The sequence below is a fragment of the Argiope bruennichi genome, chromosome X1, assembly GCF_947563725.1.
Source record: "Argiope bruennichi chromosome X1, qqArgBrue1.1, whole genome shotgun sequence".
Taxonomy (NCBI): domain Eukaryota; kingdom Metazoa; phylum Arthropoda; class Arachnida; order Araneae; family Araneidae; genus Argiope; species Argiope bruennichi.
In genome coordinates, this window is record NC_079162.1 from 125,052,101 (window position 1) to 125,069,334 (window position 17,234).

At 32.7% G+C, this 17,234-nt stretch overlaps 2 protein-coding genes across 2 annotated transcripts; both read right to left on the minus strand.

Moving 5' to 3' along the window:
• Positions 1–12,854: 12,854 nt before the first annotated feature.
• Positions 12,855–14,051, minus strand: LOC129959394 (uncharacterized). Its single transcript, XM_056072212.1, has one exon. The coding sequence runs from the start codon at positions 14,049–14,051 to the stop codon at positions 12,855–12,857; it is 1,197 nt and encodes a 398-aa protein (XP_055928187.1).
• A 473-nt stretch (positions 14,052–14,524) lies between these two features.
• LOC129959395 (uncharacterized) lies at positions 14,525–16,333 on the minus strand. The gene has a single exon (XM_056072214.1). The coding sequence runs from the start codon at positions 16,331–16,333 to the stop codon at positions 14,525–14,527; it is 1,809 nt and encodes a 602-aa protein (XP_055928189.1).
• Between the last annotated feature and the right edge of the window lie 901 nt (positions 16,334–17,234).

Consider the following 17,234-nt stretch of genomic DNA (forward strand, 5'->3'; position numbering starts at 1 on the left):
AAACCTAAAAATCTAAATTAATCAGTTGAATAAATTTATAAATAAATATATTTTATACAAAATATTAAGGTAACAGACATGACATGCAATAAAAATACTTAACACAAAAAGGCTTCAGCTTCTTCAATCAAACATCAAACATTCAAGATGGCTGCTTGCATTTCTTTCTTAGAACATGTTTCACTGGTATACAAGTGTTGTCATTTCAAAATTTCAATCTTGTTGCTTAAAATGTTGAAAATATTGTATGGTAACAGACATGACTTAATGTCTGGACAGCTGTATTTAATTGGTAAAAATCATCTATTCTTCTTAAAAAGTTATTAAAACCTTCTTTATAACATAATTAAAAGTATATTTCACAATAAAAAAATATGTCAGAATAAAAATTTTAATTTTTGGAAAGTAATGCAGCAAAAAACATTTTGAGTTTTATGATTTGGACAGCTGAATTTTTGTTTCCTCTCAACTTCTTTATTAGAAAAAAAAATAAAAAATCAGATGAATTATTTTAATTTTATTGTTTCTCCACTGGAAATTACCTGCTAAAAAGCATGGTAAAAAGAAAAATCATTTAAACTTTATAACATCTTGTAAAAAAAATGTGTTTCACATGGACAACAAATGGCACCGAATTTTGAAAATGACCCATGTATGAGTTTTATTCTAAAATAATATTTCTTCATTTTTTTATTGCTAGGGGGGTTGATATAATTATGTTGATGAATTTTAAATAGTTTTTGTACCATAGTTTTTAAAATTTTGAAGGAATTTATGATTTTTTTTTTAATATTTCAAATGAGATATATGATTACAAGCTCAATTAATTACTGGTTTCATGTAAACATAATATTTAAAAAAATGAAATTTTAAAACATTAGAAAGATTCATATAGTATTAAGAGATTTTCACACTGGATCAGAGATAGAGGTTTCACTCTCATAAGTGCTTCAGGCAACTCATTTAAAGGGACTGCGGTGACCTGAGGTAAGATCTCAGTTTTGTGACCTGAAAGTTTCAGTTTTGAAATCCAGTTCCAAAGAATTACTTGAAAACAGGTGTAATGTTTGTAAATCCATTGGGCAAGTGACATAATATGTGACAACTTTTCTTTTTCATATACACTTAGAAGTTACTGAAAAACAAACAAAAAAAAACTATTTTTATAATAATTAGAAGAAACAGACCTCCATTTCCTTTGAATTGCCCCAAACTAAAAATAAGGAAGTTTATTCGTATTCACGAATGATTCTATGCTTCTCAAATACATACCCAAAAGAAATAAATTCATACTATAAGCACATTACATTTTTTTTTAAAGTTGACCTTTGGAATCTAAAAAAAACTCAAGCAATATTGATTAATATTCTACAAAAGATTCTGTGTTATACTTGCAGAATAATAACTAACATGTAGCTAGTCGGTTTTCAAATATTCATGGCATTTCAGCGGTGAATGCGTACATACTATTCCAGACAACAAATTCCTAATTGGGAACCAATTTTAGAGAGAAGTTTGCAACGTTTTGTAGAAGTTCTAGATATGACATTAATACAAAACCATATTTGTAGAAAATATGTGCTCCTACATTGAGGAATTGCAATTAAATTTGTGAAAAGTGTGCAAGGATTGTTAAAATTCTAATGCTGAATCTTGGTAAGCACAAGCAGAGAAACGGGTCACTTGTATCTGTATGTCAGACAATAAATTTAAAAATGTTTGCATGAAATATGGTAAATTCATATGTAAATTGCACCTGGATCATGTATGTACAAATTGCGCTTCTGTAGTTGTTCATTGAGAAACATTTTTCTAAATTGGAAATGGTTAACTTCGTCCTATAATAATAAAAACATATAAAATTTTTAATATATTTTGATTACTGTTTCTTTTATTAATGAAGATATTTGATAAATGTAGGACTCGGGAATCGCTACTATTTTAGAACACACATTTAATTACATTTAGGACGGACAATTACATTAACATAAAAGAATTGAATATTAAATAGATTTCGTCGAATACGTCGCAGGATTAATTCACATGTTACGTCGCGTTTTTCGTTCAGACCCGTCTCGTCTCAGACGTCTTGACTTTCGTTGAGACCCGTCTCGTCTGGCTCCGTCTAACAAGCATCAACACCTGTTGGCCAGCAGATGGCGCTCGTCACTACATAAATTAAACAAAATTTATCTACTTTGAATAATTTCACAGTTTCTCAAGCAAACAAACCATTCAATAAAACTTAAGTACTGTAGACTAAACACCACCACGCTGCTTTCACAGATTAAATGTTGCTATTCCTGCCAGAAAAATGTATTCTATTCTTTCGAGCAGTTACAAAAGTCTCGCGCATTCTCAATAACTGCAATTCAGGAATGTCATGGAAAAAGAACAACTGTCTCGCAAATCGAAACTGGAATGATCTAAGAAGAATAGAAAGGGGGTGAGTTTCCGCATTACACAATCGCGAGCGGTATTGTTTCCTATTTTGGAAGCTATGACTGATCTTTTATTTTTGCTGTATTTAGAGATTAGTTATTTCTATATGGGAGAAAATAACTATGAAATTAAAACTTCTCTGCATTTTCTCGGTTTTTCTAGAAGATTTTTAAATTCCCCGTGTTTTCTCGGTTTTCCTTGTTCTCCCGGTGACGTGGAAGCCCTGTTTATGGAATTTATCGGTAAAAACTACATAATTTCTACAGACAAAATCCTTCAGTCAAACATAATTCTTTCTAATTATTTGAATATGTACGTCATTGTTCAGTATATTGTTATACAAAATGGTACTAACTAAAGAGGTTTTAAAAATGCCACAACAAACATTTATAGAAAATTGTCAATCGGGATGAATCTACAAAGAAAGGATTTTTACCTTTTCAATTTTTGTTTAAAATTCTAGATATTGATTGTGCAATTGTCCATATAACTATTGTAACAATCCATGGACTCTGCGAATGTTGTATGGATACCAGTTATTTAAGTTGAAATATCATTTACACTCCCGGTTTTGAGCCCTGAACCGACTTTTCATATTCCAGCATGAGGGTAATTTAAATAATAAGTCAAAATGTCAATTTCTATATCGTTTATAGAATGTTTTATCTTCCCCTCTGCTCCTTTGGAAAGTAAGAATCCTGTAGTTTGCTAGGAATAAACTTTTCTATAAGTACACTTCCTAGAAAGATGCAGGGTATTTAGGAAATATGGTTTGGTTTCTTCTACAAATAGACTTGCATTCGATTACATACAGCATTTCAAATCGTCTATACTTACAGAAATATGTTAATCTTTTGGAAATCTTAATATTACGCATTTTATGTGAACAAAGAATCTTATTTTCTTGCTCGGTATTTTACTTCTTCTATATCTTAAAAGTCAATTTCTCAAATTTCCGGTTCTCTTCTTTATAAAACTGATGTTGCGACTGTCGGCTGTCAAGCTGAACCAAGCTGAACATTACATATGACGAGAAAATTTCCTTGAAGTAATGATCATTGGAGGATCTACTACGTACTAGGCAATTATTTACATATGATAGTTTTTCTGTACTGAATAAATTTGCATTTCTAAAATAAATGTTTTCATCTAAATTTGCAACTGGTTTTTCTAAATTTAAATGTAACGTTATCTCTAAAAAATTTGTTGATGGAAACATGAGACTTAGTTTGTGTATAGAGGATAGAAATTTTTTTTAGTACCCTGCCTTCAATTAACCTTCATCCCAGTGATTGGATCCAAGTGGATATTACGTTCGTCTCAGAACACGGCCCTTTTCCTGCCTACGTCAAAAGATCTAATCTATCCGAGAATGATCATTTGTGATGGGATTGGCACGGCACTTCTTTCTTACAAAATGCATTCTCATAGTCACAAAAAATAACCATCACCAAGCCTTGAACAAGAATGGCTGAAAAGTGTTGCCAGAAACTTCCTCTCCTGGCAAAAACTCCATAGGATAATTGAAATTATCAATGAAAATATAGATCCTTTCTTGCTTTCAACATCAAATGTCATATATACAAGGGGGGAGGGGAAAGCACCACAGTTCCTTCACATTCATAAATATTTCTCAAATAGAGATTTTCTTTGTAACCTTAAACCAAATTATTTTATATTAAATTTGTTTAACTGCATTCTCATCTACTGTGTTATGATAAAAAGTGCAATAATCACAGAATTCATGTGTTTTTTTTAAAAATACATTAGATATTTCTGCATATTATTACTCCAGATAGTTTTTCTGCAATATTTCAGAGTAGAAAATCTTTGTAGACGGTTTCATATTATTATCATTTCTTATACATGTTATTAAGTTCTGTGCATATTTATTTTTGTTTTTTCTTCTTGGAATATTCCGGTATTTAATAAAATTCCTTTAAAATGCCCGTCAAACCGTTCAATGGCCAGTAATGAGAGGCGTTGTGTTTTGTGTGTAGATGAAAATATGAGAAAAATGTTATTAACTGACATTTTTGCACTAAAGGGGGCATATAATTTTTTTTTTTTTTACTCTCCACAAAAGCGAAAATGTTTTCATGCAATTTTCGGTGTTATTTAACAAAACTTCATATTTGAAAGTATATGCCTGGATTTCCAGTTTAGGGAAATAAAAGTTTATTCCATTTTTTTAGATACCCTGCATATTTTCTATATATGTAATATTGGAAAACGTTTATTTGTTTGAACCTTATTCAATTCCATACTCCTAAAATAATTCGGATGAATTTTGGCACATATGTTCCTTAATTCTAGAAGAATTAACTGCAACAGTAAAAGGGTTTTACAGCTTACAGGGATGAAATAGACGTTGAAAGATAATCCGTTTTTCTACCATAACTTTTGAACGAATCACCACACCAAAAAAATATATTTATATTATCTTAAAATTAAAAAAAGAAAGAAAAATTAATTTAATAGTGACATCAATTAGATTGCCCTGTCAGTTTCTCTGATTTTTACAAATTTAATTTAAACAAAACAAAACAAAATTTTTTCAAATTTAATTTAAACAAAATTTCTGTGGTAATATCAAAATATTAAAACCAATTCACTCTTTAATTACATATATCATTCTAGCATTTTTGCCAATGTTAATATGAATGCCAATGTTATTACCAATGTTTTGCCAATGTTACTTTCTAAAGAGATTTTATTTTTACTTTTAATACCTGTGTATATCCATTTTACTAAATAATTTTGAAATCTCATCGCTGCACAAAAAGCTACAAACTGCGCCAAATGATTTTTAAAAAGTAGATGTTTATTATTAATAAAATCATCAATAAAAAAATTGACAAGTATTTCCTAAACAAAATCATCAGAAATTTGAGTGGTTATATCTTATTCCATAAATTAACCACCTAACCTTCAATGTTACGGTCAATGAGGAGCAGATGTTTAAATTTTTAAAATCAAGTCATCCATAGATGTTATGATTCGATGCTAAAAGACAGAATCTATAAACAAGAAAAGTAGGTCAAGCTATTCAAGGAGGAAATTCTGCAAATTTTGATTTCAAGTAATGCGGCTACAAATGTACGAAGCAGAAGGTGTCATGTAATTAGATTTTGAAGAAAACGTAATATCCTGTACCCGAGATATTTTCATTTACCGAGTTAGTTTAATTAGATGAATATCCGATTTTGAAACTCATCCAACATGATGTCTGTTTTGATAGTCCTTTAAATGTTCAACTGTAGTCAAGGGCGACAATTGAGCCGCACTCCTCTGGAAATTTCCACACCACATCAGGAGATCATTTAACAAAATCTAATTAAAAAAACACATTCTTGATGTGTTTTCTACCATTTTTCTCAAGAGGGATGAAATATTTATTACAAAGTAGCACAAATCATAAAAAAATATCGTATAATATTGATGAAATCATGTATTAACGTTTTATGTAAAGTGATTCAAGTCTGAAAATTTTCACATATCTAAAATATTTTTTATCACGATTTTATTTTGTTTTCAGTTTTTTATTGTTGTTGTTTTAAATAATATTTTCTCCCTATTTATCCAGTTTTCTTCCTTCCGTTTTTTTGCTAAACAATTCAAAACTTTTTATTTTCTCTTATTCCACACAAAGGACTGGTTGAGTAAAACCGTTTGCATTTTGTTGATTTGATTTAAAAATTTTCCTAATATGTTTTCATAATAAATTCTTATTCAATTTGTTACCACTTTTTTTCCCATGAAGGATGAAAATGTTTACAGGCGCTCTACGGGCCAGACCGTTTGCTCTAGATATATTTTGGAATGCGGAAACGTGCACTTCAAACCGACTTTTAAAGATTTGAATTTGAATTTTAAGCTGACACAATATAATGAATCAGGCACAAAATATAATGAATAGAACGGCGTAAGATTTCCATAATAGTATGAGTTATATGATTATCAAAATTTAAAGCGGAATGATTTACTAAATTACATAAAATATTTAATTGAAATTTTTAGCTCACATTAATCCTGGTGAATTAGCTATTCGCCAAATGCGGCTAATTATACAGAGAACCTCAAGATTCCGCTTAAGTGATTAACGACGTTTTCCTTTTTTTTTTTTTTTTTTTTTTTTTTGACAATTTATTGCGGAGGGGGTGGGTTGCTTTAAAAATAAACAAGATCTAATATTTTTAGAGTCACAATTTTGCTGCTTTTAGTTTCATGTCCATAATTTGTAACATAAAAAGGATCATGAGAATTTAGTGGAGCTTATTTAGGTTGATATCAGCTACTTTAAAAGATAGTCCTATATCTTTATTAAGTGCTCGAATTTCAAGTTTGCTATAGGTATTTGTTGTTTCATTTTGTGCTATTCTGTTTGGCATTGATTTTCTGAATAAATTTATTTATTTTCCCGTCTCCGGGAATATAATAACAGTGTCTACGTGATTATGTAATCATGATTTCTTTGAGCGGAGCCCTCTGTGAATTTGACAAACTAGCCACTCTAAGTTATATGCTATTTTTCATGTATGAACAGATATTCATTTTCAAAAATATTGTCGCCTACATAAACCTATGTTAACTAAAGTCGAAGGTAACACTCGCTAATCTCAACTCGGGACTTTATTCTCAGAACTAAAACTTACATCTGTTTCTATCCACAAGATGAAATGACTCGAATCTTCCAGATTTAGAAAGATGCAGAAATTATAAAAACATCCTAGAACAAACAGAAAGTAAAACAATGACTAAACAATTTTTATGCAACTTGCCTGTAGTCAGATACGAACTATCTCTGTCAGTTCATAGCATTCTACCACTGAGCCATTCAGCCCGCGCCGAGTTAGAACAAGTTTCGTTACGATATTTTAACATAATAATGTTTATAGACGGGAAATTGTGTTACCAGACCATTTGACTAGCTCTTCCAGTTGGCACGTAGTTACTTCTTAAGTAATTAGAACTAAGAAAGGACTTCTCAAAAAATAAATTGGATATTTAATGAAATAAAATTAACTAAAATTTTATAATTTTATTCATTAACTCCGGAACATATTATTTCACAAAACTATTCTATACTACTTTAAAACTAAATAATACTATAAAACCCCATAAATTTTTAATATGATGAAAAAAATTTATTAAAAAATGTAGCAAAACTCAAAATCTACAAGTAAATTTTGCGTTTTCTTAGTGTTAGAACTGCATACCAAATTTGACTCATCTCTCTGTTCCCAGTTTTTGGTGATCTTATATATAGACAGAGAGACAGACATAATTTCGAAAGAGATAGATTTTTTGAGGGAAGATTTGATGAGGTATAAAATAAGAAGATTCCTTAAATTTTTAGAAAGTTTTAAAGAAACTGCAATTGTCAAAAAATTCGACTTTAGGTGAGTTAAATTTTTTGACAGATGCAATTTTTTCCAGATTTGGTATCCGAAAAAATAATAATTATATCATTTTCCTCTTTCTTTTCAGTTTCCTTCGAAAAATAAGAAATTTATAAAATAACTTTTTCTTTCTCAACGTATTCAACAAGAAGAAAAAAAAAATTGTTTTTTGCCGTTAGAAACTAACTACAAATAAATTGAAAGCATTTATACATATAATAACTGCTAGTGTAGTTTTGACTTTTCTAATCAGATGTTAGGACATGTTCTCTATAAAAATGAGATTAAATTGATATTCTTTTTTCCTTTTCAGTATAAAATTATAAAAATATTAACCTTTTGATAATTTTTTGAAAGAAACTCCGACCTACTCTATCAAAACGCTAATGTATTCATTGAAATACATTAGCGAAAACGCTAATGTATTCATTGAAATACATTAGCGTTTTTTATAGAAAGTGTAGTATTTCCCTCTTAATGCAAATGCCTTTTTATTAGGTTGTAGATCAGAAGAAAGTACAAAAAAATTTCTTACTAAATAAAACTTAAGTGCATGTTTAGGTAAATATGCATTCGGATTTTTTTTAAGGAAACACATAGTAAAAAATTGATTGTAAGAAAAAAATCTTTTATAAAATTTTTTTTCTATATAGTGTTTACATAGCATTTAAAAATAAATTTCTGCATCTTTTTATTAGTATTAAATCTTACAATAACATCTTTAAAATTACGGAAAAGGGATATTCTAATTCTTTTCATTTTGAAACTTCTTTATTGAAATAAAAATAACTTAATACTATAATATACATTATTTATTTAAGAGGTAAAGAGGCAATGCTTGAATATTATTATTTCGGTGTAAAGTATGCTTCCAAATACTTTATTAAAGTGAACGAATCCATCCATACTATTCTATGTGTAAAATATCTCCAATAATTACTATGGATGTGATATGAGAGAACACTTTAATTGCGAATATTTACATAAAAAAATTCGAAAGCATATTTACATCAGGAAAATGAAATCTGAATTGATGTGGAGGTGAGTTGCAACCGATATGACGCTTACGTAATCTCCCACCTTACAATTTTATGGAGTACCTGAAAATTGCAACAAAAGTTAATTGAGTAATCTATTGGGAATTTTAATATGTCTGCCAGCTTTAGTGACAACATCAAGAGCTACTTTGGTTATATAATCATCATCTTCATTGGAATCGTGACCTGAAACAACTGGAGTTGCAGGAAATTGAGTGTTTGTATCGTTATCCTTTTGCTGAGCAATGAATGGTAATTTTTTAGAACTTCTGATTTCCAAGGAATAAAGACTTTGGAATGGTCTTAATTTTTCCCCTTGTGCTGTTCTTACTCTGGCGACTCTTGGATGTCCATCTGCTCTAGAGAGGTCTTCAGTTACAATTCCTAAGGACTAGTGAATGCGCTTTCCATCAGTTTCTAGGAGAAATATTTCTCCAACATTCAAATATTCATCTCGGTTGTGACGACCTTTATGCACTAACATTGCTAAGTATTCCTTGTGAAATCTCGTTCTTAAATCATGCCATAGTTTTTGAATAAAACGTAATCTTCTATTTAGGCTTTTACTGTCCATTTCGTCTAAATCAGTTGGAATCTACTAGGAATGCCTTGCAAGAAACAAGCAGGTGTCAATGGCCTTACACCTTCTGAATTATCTTTCAATATATGTGAGAGGCCTGGAATTTATTGTAGCTTCACAGTCACATATAAGAGTTTCCAATTCTTCATAATCAGTACTCTTTCGGCCCAAATTTTCTTTTAGCATGCGGATCATCCGCTTCCACCATCCACCCCATCATGCAGCAGTCGGCGGGTTGAAATTCCATTTAATTTTCTTGATAGTGGAAAACGACATGATCTTTTCCCAATGTAGACTTTTCAAGGCATTATCATTATAGATTATGTTAACTCGACCTCTCCTAGCAAAAAATCTTAAATCTATCATAAAGGCATATGTGGACAAGGAATTGACTAACTCAAGATAAACAGCCCTATAAATAGCACAGGTAAAAAGGACAATCTATGTCTTTTCTCCTAAACGCAAAAACAACAAATGCTGCAGAAACTTTTATTCTACTTTTAGGAAGCACTGCTAAAGGTGGCTCAGTAGGTTTGGCTTTAAATCTTTTACAAGTAATACAATAAGAGCTTACTTGTTTTGATATTTTATTGACATAAATGATCCAGTAATTTTCCCTGAAATTGGAAATGAGAGTTCGAAGTCCGGCCTGCAGCACCTCACAATGCTTCTGATGTATTAATCGACGAATAATTTCATGGTTATTAGGCACTTAAAATTCTCATCGTCTCCCAGTATGAGTTTAGTTCTAACTTTAATAATGTCAAAATCATCTTTGAAAGTTTGCATATTTTCTTATGCTTTCATTTTGCTTCATGCAAAATTTTCCTTTTGAATTAGCTTTAGCAAACATTTTCAGCTGATTGGACTTCTTCATAGGTTAGTTCGAATTCCTTACATTTTTCCTTAAGGCGACAGTTTTTAATGAAACATGGTATCCAAGCCAGCATTCTTAAAATCTTCGTATGTTTCAAGAAGTATAGTAAATTGTCAGTAAAGTTAACTGATTCATGCTCCACACTACTAACTATTGTTTTCCTTTACTCCGATTTAACTAAATTTTTATCAATAATTTTTTTCTCATTCAAAGGCCAGAATTCTTGTGACTTTGATACCCATTCTGGACCTTCCCACCACTTGCTCTTCAATAAAATCTTTGCATCACAACCTCTTGAAGGAAGGACTGCTGGATTCATATGACCTGGCACGAAATGCCAGTTATCAGAATTGGTATATTTTCTTATTTCAGTTATCCTATTTCATACAAATGTATTTCAAGAACTATCCCGTTTAATCCAAGTTAAGACAACAGTCCAGTCAGTCAAAAAGTATACATCATAAAATTTTACCTCAAGACCATCTGTCACCTAGCAGTATAATCGGGATAATATATGAGCTCCCAACAGTTCTAATCGAGGAATTGTAATTTAATTATTGGTGACACTCGATTTACTTGCTACTAATTGAACTGAAACTTTCCCGTTATATTCAGCACGTTTAAAAATACATGAGGCATAAGAGACTTCACTGGCGTCACTGAAACAGTGAAGACTTATCTGACAATCTTTAAAAGGTTAGTTAGTGACAATAGTTAGTAGTGTGGAGCATGAATCAGTTAACTTTACTGACAATTTACTATACTTCTTAGAATTTTGCAATCTTTTAGCAGATTTACATATTTGTACCAGGCTAAAAATTGATTACATATATCTGGTGGAAGCACATCATCCCAATTAATTTTTCTTTTCCATGTTTTTTTGTAGAATGATCTTTAGAATTAGAGTAATTGGACTCGTAAATCCTATTGGGTTGTAAATTCGTTGAGCAATAGATAATAATGTTCGTTTAGTTATATTTTCTTCTGAAATTTTAATGGCACTGTTACAAGAATTTTCATCATTTTCAGTATCCAAGGAAAGTCCTAGTATTGGAATATATCTCTTTTGTGTTTCTTCTACAATTTTTTCAGAAGTAACCCAACCTCGTAAATCAAATTTGGCTGCAGACATCGGTTCTTTAGCTTCAGAAATAAATTTGGCTGCCTCTTCTCCAGTTTCTAATCTAGTTATGTAGTTATCTACGTAAAAAGATTTTTGAAGCTGACGAGCTGTTTCCTTCCTAACATCTGGAAAATTCTCTAGATGATGAGCTGTCGTTGCCTCAAGTAAAAATGAGCTAGGAGAAGCACCAAATACCACTCGGCAATGTCTCAGGGTGATCAATTCCTCTCTTCTTGAAAAATCTTTCCACCATAAAAATTTAAAGTAGTCTCTATCCTTTGGGTTCAGACTGATTTGTAAGAAGTCCTTTTTAATATCTGATGTTATTCCAATAGCATTTTTACGAAATTGCATTATTAATTTTGGTACTAATTCTAATAAATTTGGACCCTTTTCTAAGCAATTATTCAAGCAATTTCCTTTAGAGTCTTTTGCTGAGGCATCGAAAACTGGACGAATCTTTGTAGTTGTATCTCCAATCTTTATTACAGGATGATGAGGTAAATAGTGTCCTTTATTCTTATCTTCATTTACAATTTCGATAATTCCCTCTCGAATCCACTCATTAAACACATCATCATATTCGCTTAAATGTCCTGATCGAATAAGATTTTTTGTAGTTGACATCAAGCGCTTAGTGGCTAATTCTTTCTTGCTTTCTAACTCTTTTTATCCACTTTTCCACGGCAAACATACTTCGTATCTCTTGTCTTCATTTCTCTTAATAGTTTTACGGAAAAATTCAACAGTTTCTTCATCGGCTACCTGACTTGAATTAATTTCTACAGGATCTCGTATACCGATGGCATCTAGACTCCATAATTCCGTCAAATCTAAATTGGCAACATAAATAATATTCTCCAAAGATTTTGACTGATTCGTTTGTTTACCTTGAAGTGTCCATCCGAGTTTTGTTTTTATGGCTACTAAATTTTTATCAATATGTTCAATTGATCCCGTCAGCAATACACCAAGGCAATCTATTCCAACACGAACTATCTCTAAATTAAAGGCAAGTAAATGCTCTTACCTTTGTTTTGTTGGTTGTAATCTCTTTTTGGTTACATACTGGTGTTGTTGTCTCCATCTGCAGCTGAAAATCTCAAACATCTAATTAGTGGCAGGTTCAGTGACTGTATGACTCATTAACATGGGGAACTTCTCTTTAAGAATATTATTTTAATAGTTACTTGATTATATGTTATATGATTAAGAATATATTTACAAGTTAAAAGAGTATAAAACGCGTTCGTTGGTTGCCGCCAAATCGAGAGGAAGTCAACAAACCCCTGGTGGTGAGAAGGGAAAGTTCTTTACAGTTAAAACTGGTTACAGTTAAGGCCTGGTTCCCAACACTCTCCCACCTTTGAGTTTCGTAAAGGACTTTAGAAACTCAAACAAATGAGTCCAGGAGAACATTGGGCTTTAAAAGCAGGCCATAATGGGATCTTCTTGGTTGTCTCACATCTGGAACAGCATGAGAGTCACTAGAGGTAGGTGCACCATCAGGAATCATCATTGTGGATGGAGAATCACTCTTTGGGAGAGATGGGATAGCAGATTTTTCACTTTGGCTGACCTCAAGAGGAAAAAGTCTCTGGATTGGACATAGGAAAGACCCAGATTTGGTCTGGACTTCCACGAGACGAACTTTCTTGTCTTTTCCAAGATATAATTTGATGACTCTTCCCAAAGGCCAATTTATTCGCTTGACGTTACTATCACCGATGAGAACAATGTCTCCTTCTTTAATTTTAGATTCATTACGAATCTTTGAAAATTCTCTAAGATGTCCAAGATATTCGATTCTGAAACGTTTTCTGAGATCTTGACACACTTTTTGCCTGTAGAAGAATCTTTTATTCATTCTCTTAGCATCTATTTGATCTATATCTGGAACTCCTATTTCTTTTACATCTTGTAAAAACATAGCAGGTGTTAATGCTATAAGGTCCTCATTGTCTTCACTAAAGTATGTCAAAGGTCTTGAATTTATAATGCCCTCAGCATCACATAGTACAGTGTACAATTCTTCAAATTGTAAGGAGGCCTTGCCAAGAATTTTTCTTAAGATAGATTTCAACATACCTATAAGCCTTTCCCAAAATCCGCCCCACCATGGGGCTGATGGGGGGTTGAATTTCCATAGGATTTTTTTTACTGAGGCATATTCTTGTATTTTCACCCAATCAACAGATTTCAGCTCATTAGAAGTACCCACTAAGTTGGTTCCATTATCTGAATAAATTGTAGCTGGTCTTCCTCTTCTAGAAATAAACCTTCGTAAAGCTAGAATAAAACTATCTGTTGATAAACTAGTTACCAGCTCGATGTGGACTGCGCGATAAACTGCGCATGTAAAAAGTACAGCCCAACATTTGGTTTTGTTTTTCAAATATAGTGGTCCGCACAAGTCAACTCCTACTACTTCAAAAACATAAGCATCTCTGACGCGATCTTCGGGTAGTGGAGCACTTGCTACTTCTAATGGCCGAGATGAAAAACGTTGACATATTACACAAGTCCTTATTACTTGACGTATTGTCTTCCTGCTTTTTAAGATCCAATAATTCTCTCTTAAACTCGACATCAAAATCTGTATCCCAGCATGACTAAGTTCAACATGCTTTTCAAAAATAAGTTTTCCAATAACATCATGCTTTGAAGGCAGCAAAATTGGAAATCTAAATGTCGGTAGATCACTTCTTTGAGAAATTTTGGTCTTTACTCTTAATAAACCATCTGAATCTAGGAATGTCTGTAAGTTCAGTTTTTCATTCCCCAAAAAACATTGACTTTGAACTTGTTTTAAAATGTACTTTTCTGCAGCCTCTACTTCTTCAAAATCTAGGGTACCGAATTTTCTTTCTTTTTTCTGGGTTTTAGCATTTTTATAAAAACGAAAAATCCAAGCCGTGATTCTGGTCATTTTTCGGAAAGAAGATACCTTAGAAAAGTACTCTAATTGCTCTGTCGTGGTGTTAGTGACAGACACAATAGATTTTCTTTTTTCGGAGTTTACAACGTCGAAATCTGGCATAGTTTTCGAAACAGGCCAATCTTCTATACTCTCCAGGAAAGCATTCTCAGCCAATTTGGACCTTTCCACCAAAGAGATTTCACAAGTTCCTCTGCATTGGAACCTCGTGATCGAAGGTCAGCTGGGTTTAATGTTCCACTTATGTGCCTCCAGTCTTCAGGATTGGTGAGTTTACGGATTTCCAGTACCCTGTTGTAAACGAACGTGGCCCAATTCTCATTTCTTTTGATCCAATACAAAGCATTCATAGAGTCAGACCAGTAGAAGATTGGTATGTTCTCAAGTCCAAGTTCGGATATGGTTGCTTTTGCCAATCTAGCTCCAATAGTGCAGGACAAAAGTTCTAGGCGTGGAATAGAGATCTTTTTCAAAGGAGCAACTCTATTTCTAGCTTGTATTAACTGGCACGACGTGCTATCAGCAGATTCAGCTCTCAAGAAGATACATGTAGCGTAGGCACTCTGACTTGCGTCACAAAAAACATGGATGGAAAATCTGGAATCTTCTGCAAAGTCCTCACGTACACATCTTGGTATTTCAAGATCATTCAATTTCGGTAACTTCATCTTCCAGCGTTCGAATCTTTCAGTTATCAGCAGAGGGAGTTCAGCATCCCAGGACAGCCCCAATTTCCAGCATTCCCGGAACAAAGATTTGGGCTCTAGAGTCACTGGACAAGAAAATCCTATCGAATCAAAGATTCGATGAACGGTTGACAGGATTTTTCTTTTTGTAATAGGTCCTTTATCTTCTTTCATCAAACTTTTCAAATCTAGAGATATAGTGTCCTTTGGTAAATTCCACAGAAGCCCAAGAACTGGAACCTTTCGGTCTTCTTGCCTTTCTTCAGTTTTGTCTTCAGTAGGAGAATGCTCCCACCCTCGAAGTTCAAACTTGGCAGTAGATAATAGTGCTTGTGATTCCGAAATAAATCTAGCGAGTTCTTCTTTTCTGTTGACGCTGAAAACACAATTATCAACGTAGAAGGACCTCATAAGTTGCTGGGCTGTTTCCTTGAGATGATCTGGGGCGTTTTTTAAATGAAGTTCTAATGTAGCTCCTAGAAGGAAAGGACTGGAGGAGATTCCGAACACAACTCTTTTGTGCTGCAGTATCTTGATATTTCCGTCTTTTCTTCTATCCTTCCATAAAAATCTGAGATATGGTCTATCTCGTTCTTGTAATCCAATTTGCAGAAAGGCCTTCTTGATGTCAGATATCACTCCATATTTTCCAACACGAAAGCGATTTATGAGAGATGGAATGAGTTCTACAAGATTTGGTCCCTTTTCGAGGCAGTCATTAATAGAAGGTGTATTCTTTTCTTTAGCTGAACCATCAAAAACGGGTCGAACTTTGGTCGTCGAATTCTCCTTGAAGACAGGATGGTGAGGTAAGAAATGCTGTCCTTCTTTGATTTCTTGCATAGGATCAACTTCTTCAATAATACCCTCATTCTGCCAATCCTGAAAAACATCATCATAATCGGCCAGCTTTTCGGCACGTTCTAAGGCTTTAATACAACTGTTAAGTCTTCGTTCAGCTATCTTTCTGCCATCAGGAAGAGGTGGATGATCATGTATCCACGGTAGACTGACAATGTAGCGCCCCTCGTTATCTCGTGTTACACTGCGTTCAAAATGTTCCTTAGCCGCTTCTTCTAGTTCTTTACTACTTTGAGTTTCCGCAGGGTCATTGATATTCAATGTATCAAGCCTCCAAAGATCGGATATAATTACGTCGTTGACAAGTAGCGACATTAGCGTGCTGGAACTATCATTTTTATTAATTCCTGATCTTTCAATAACTGTCCACCCTAACTTGGTGTTCATCGCAATTAGATCAGGCGAAAGATTTTTAATTTCTCCTGTAAATTATCTGGCTGCCGTATCTGCCCCTAATAATATGTGAATCTCTTTAGGATCGTTTTCATACAAACAAAGATTTTCATCTAAGCAAATATCACTAACAAATATACCCAATTGTTTTACTTCTTCGATGTTTTTAGAATCTAATTTGGGAAGAGAAGTGCAAATTTTATTCTGATCCATTACTTCTACATTACAACAGAAATTATTTTCTGTATTACGCAATTTAATGGAATACATCTTGTGGTTTTCCCGCCTTATCAGTCCTCCAAAAAGTCCATGAGTCACCGTTTGTTCCCCAAGACACTTCAATTTCATTACATCCGCTACGTATTTGCTGACATACGACCTCTGGCTCCCGAGGTCAATGATCGATCTAACATAGTGTTTTAAATCATTATTTTCGACGCTAACAATTAAAGTCTGCAGATAAACCTCCCTGGAACATAAATTATTCGCCAACACGAAATTTTCATTTAAAAGATTATTCTCATCCTTACTTTCATTCAAATGAGTATTATTTTTCGGAACAGAATTATCTTGATTGCATAATATGGATAAATGTTTTTTACCGCAGAGAGTACAAACTATTTTTGACCTACAAAATTTAGCAATATGAAATTGCTTTGCACAAAAAAAACCTGCAGCTTTTTTAGACAGTATACGTTTCCGTTCTTCCAAACTTAAAGTACGTACGTATTCACAATCAACAACATCATGAAATTTATTGCAGAATAAGCATTCCGGTGTTTTTATTTTTACTTCAGAACTAATCAATTCTGAACTGCTAAATCTCTTTGCAGTGGAACATCTAGGATTATTTATTTTTCCGCTCGATGAGTCATAACGCAACGGGGGAAATGAA

Excerpts from the sequence above, each read along its gene's own strand:
- LOC129959394 (XM_056072212.1), bottom strand. The coding sequence starts at position 14,051 with ATGTCGAGTTTAAGAGAGAATTATTGGATCTTAAAAAGCAGGAAGACA.
- LOC129959395 (XM_056072214.1), bottom strand. The coding sequence starts at position 16,333 with ATGAACACCAAGTTAGGGTGGACAGTTATTGAAAGATCAGGAATTAAT.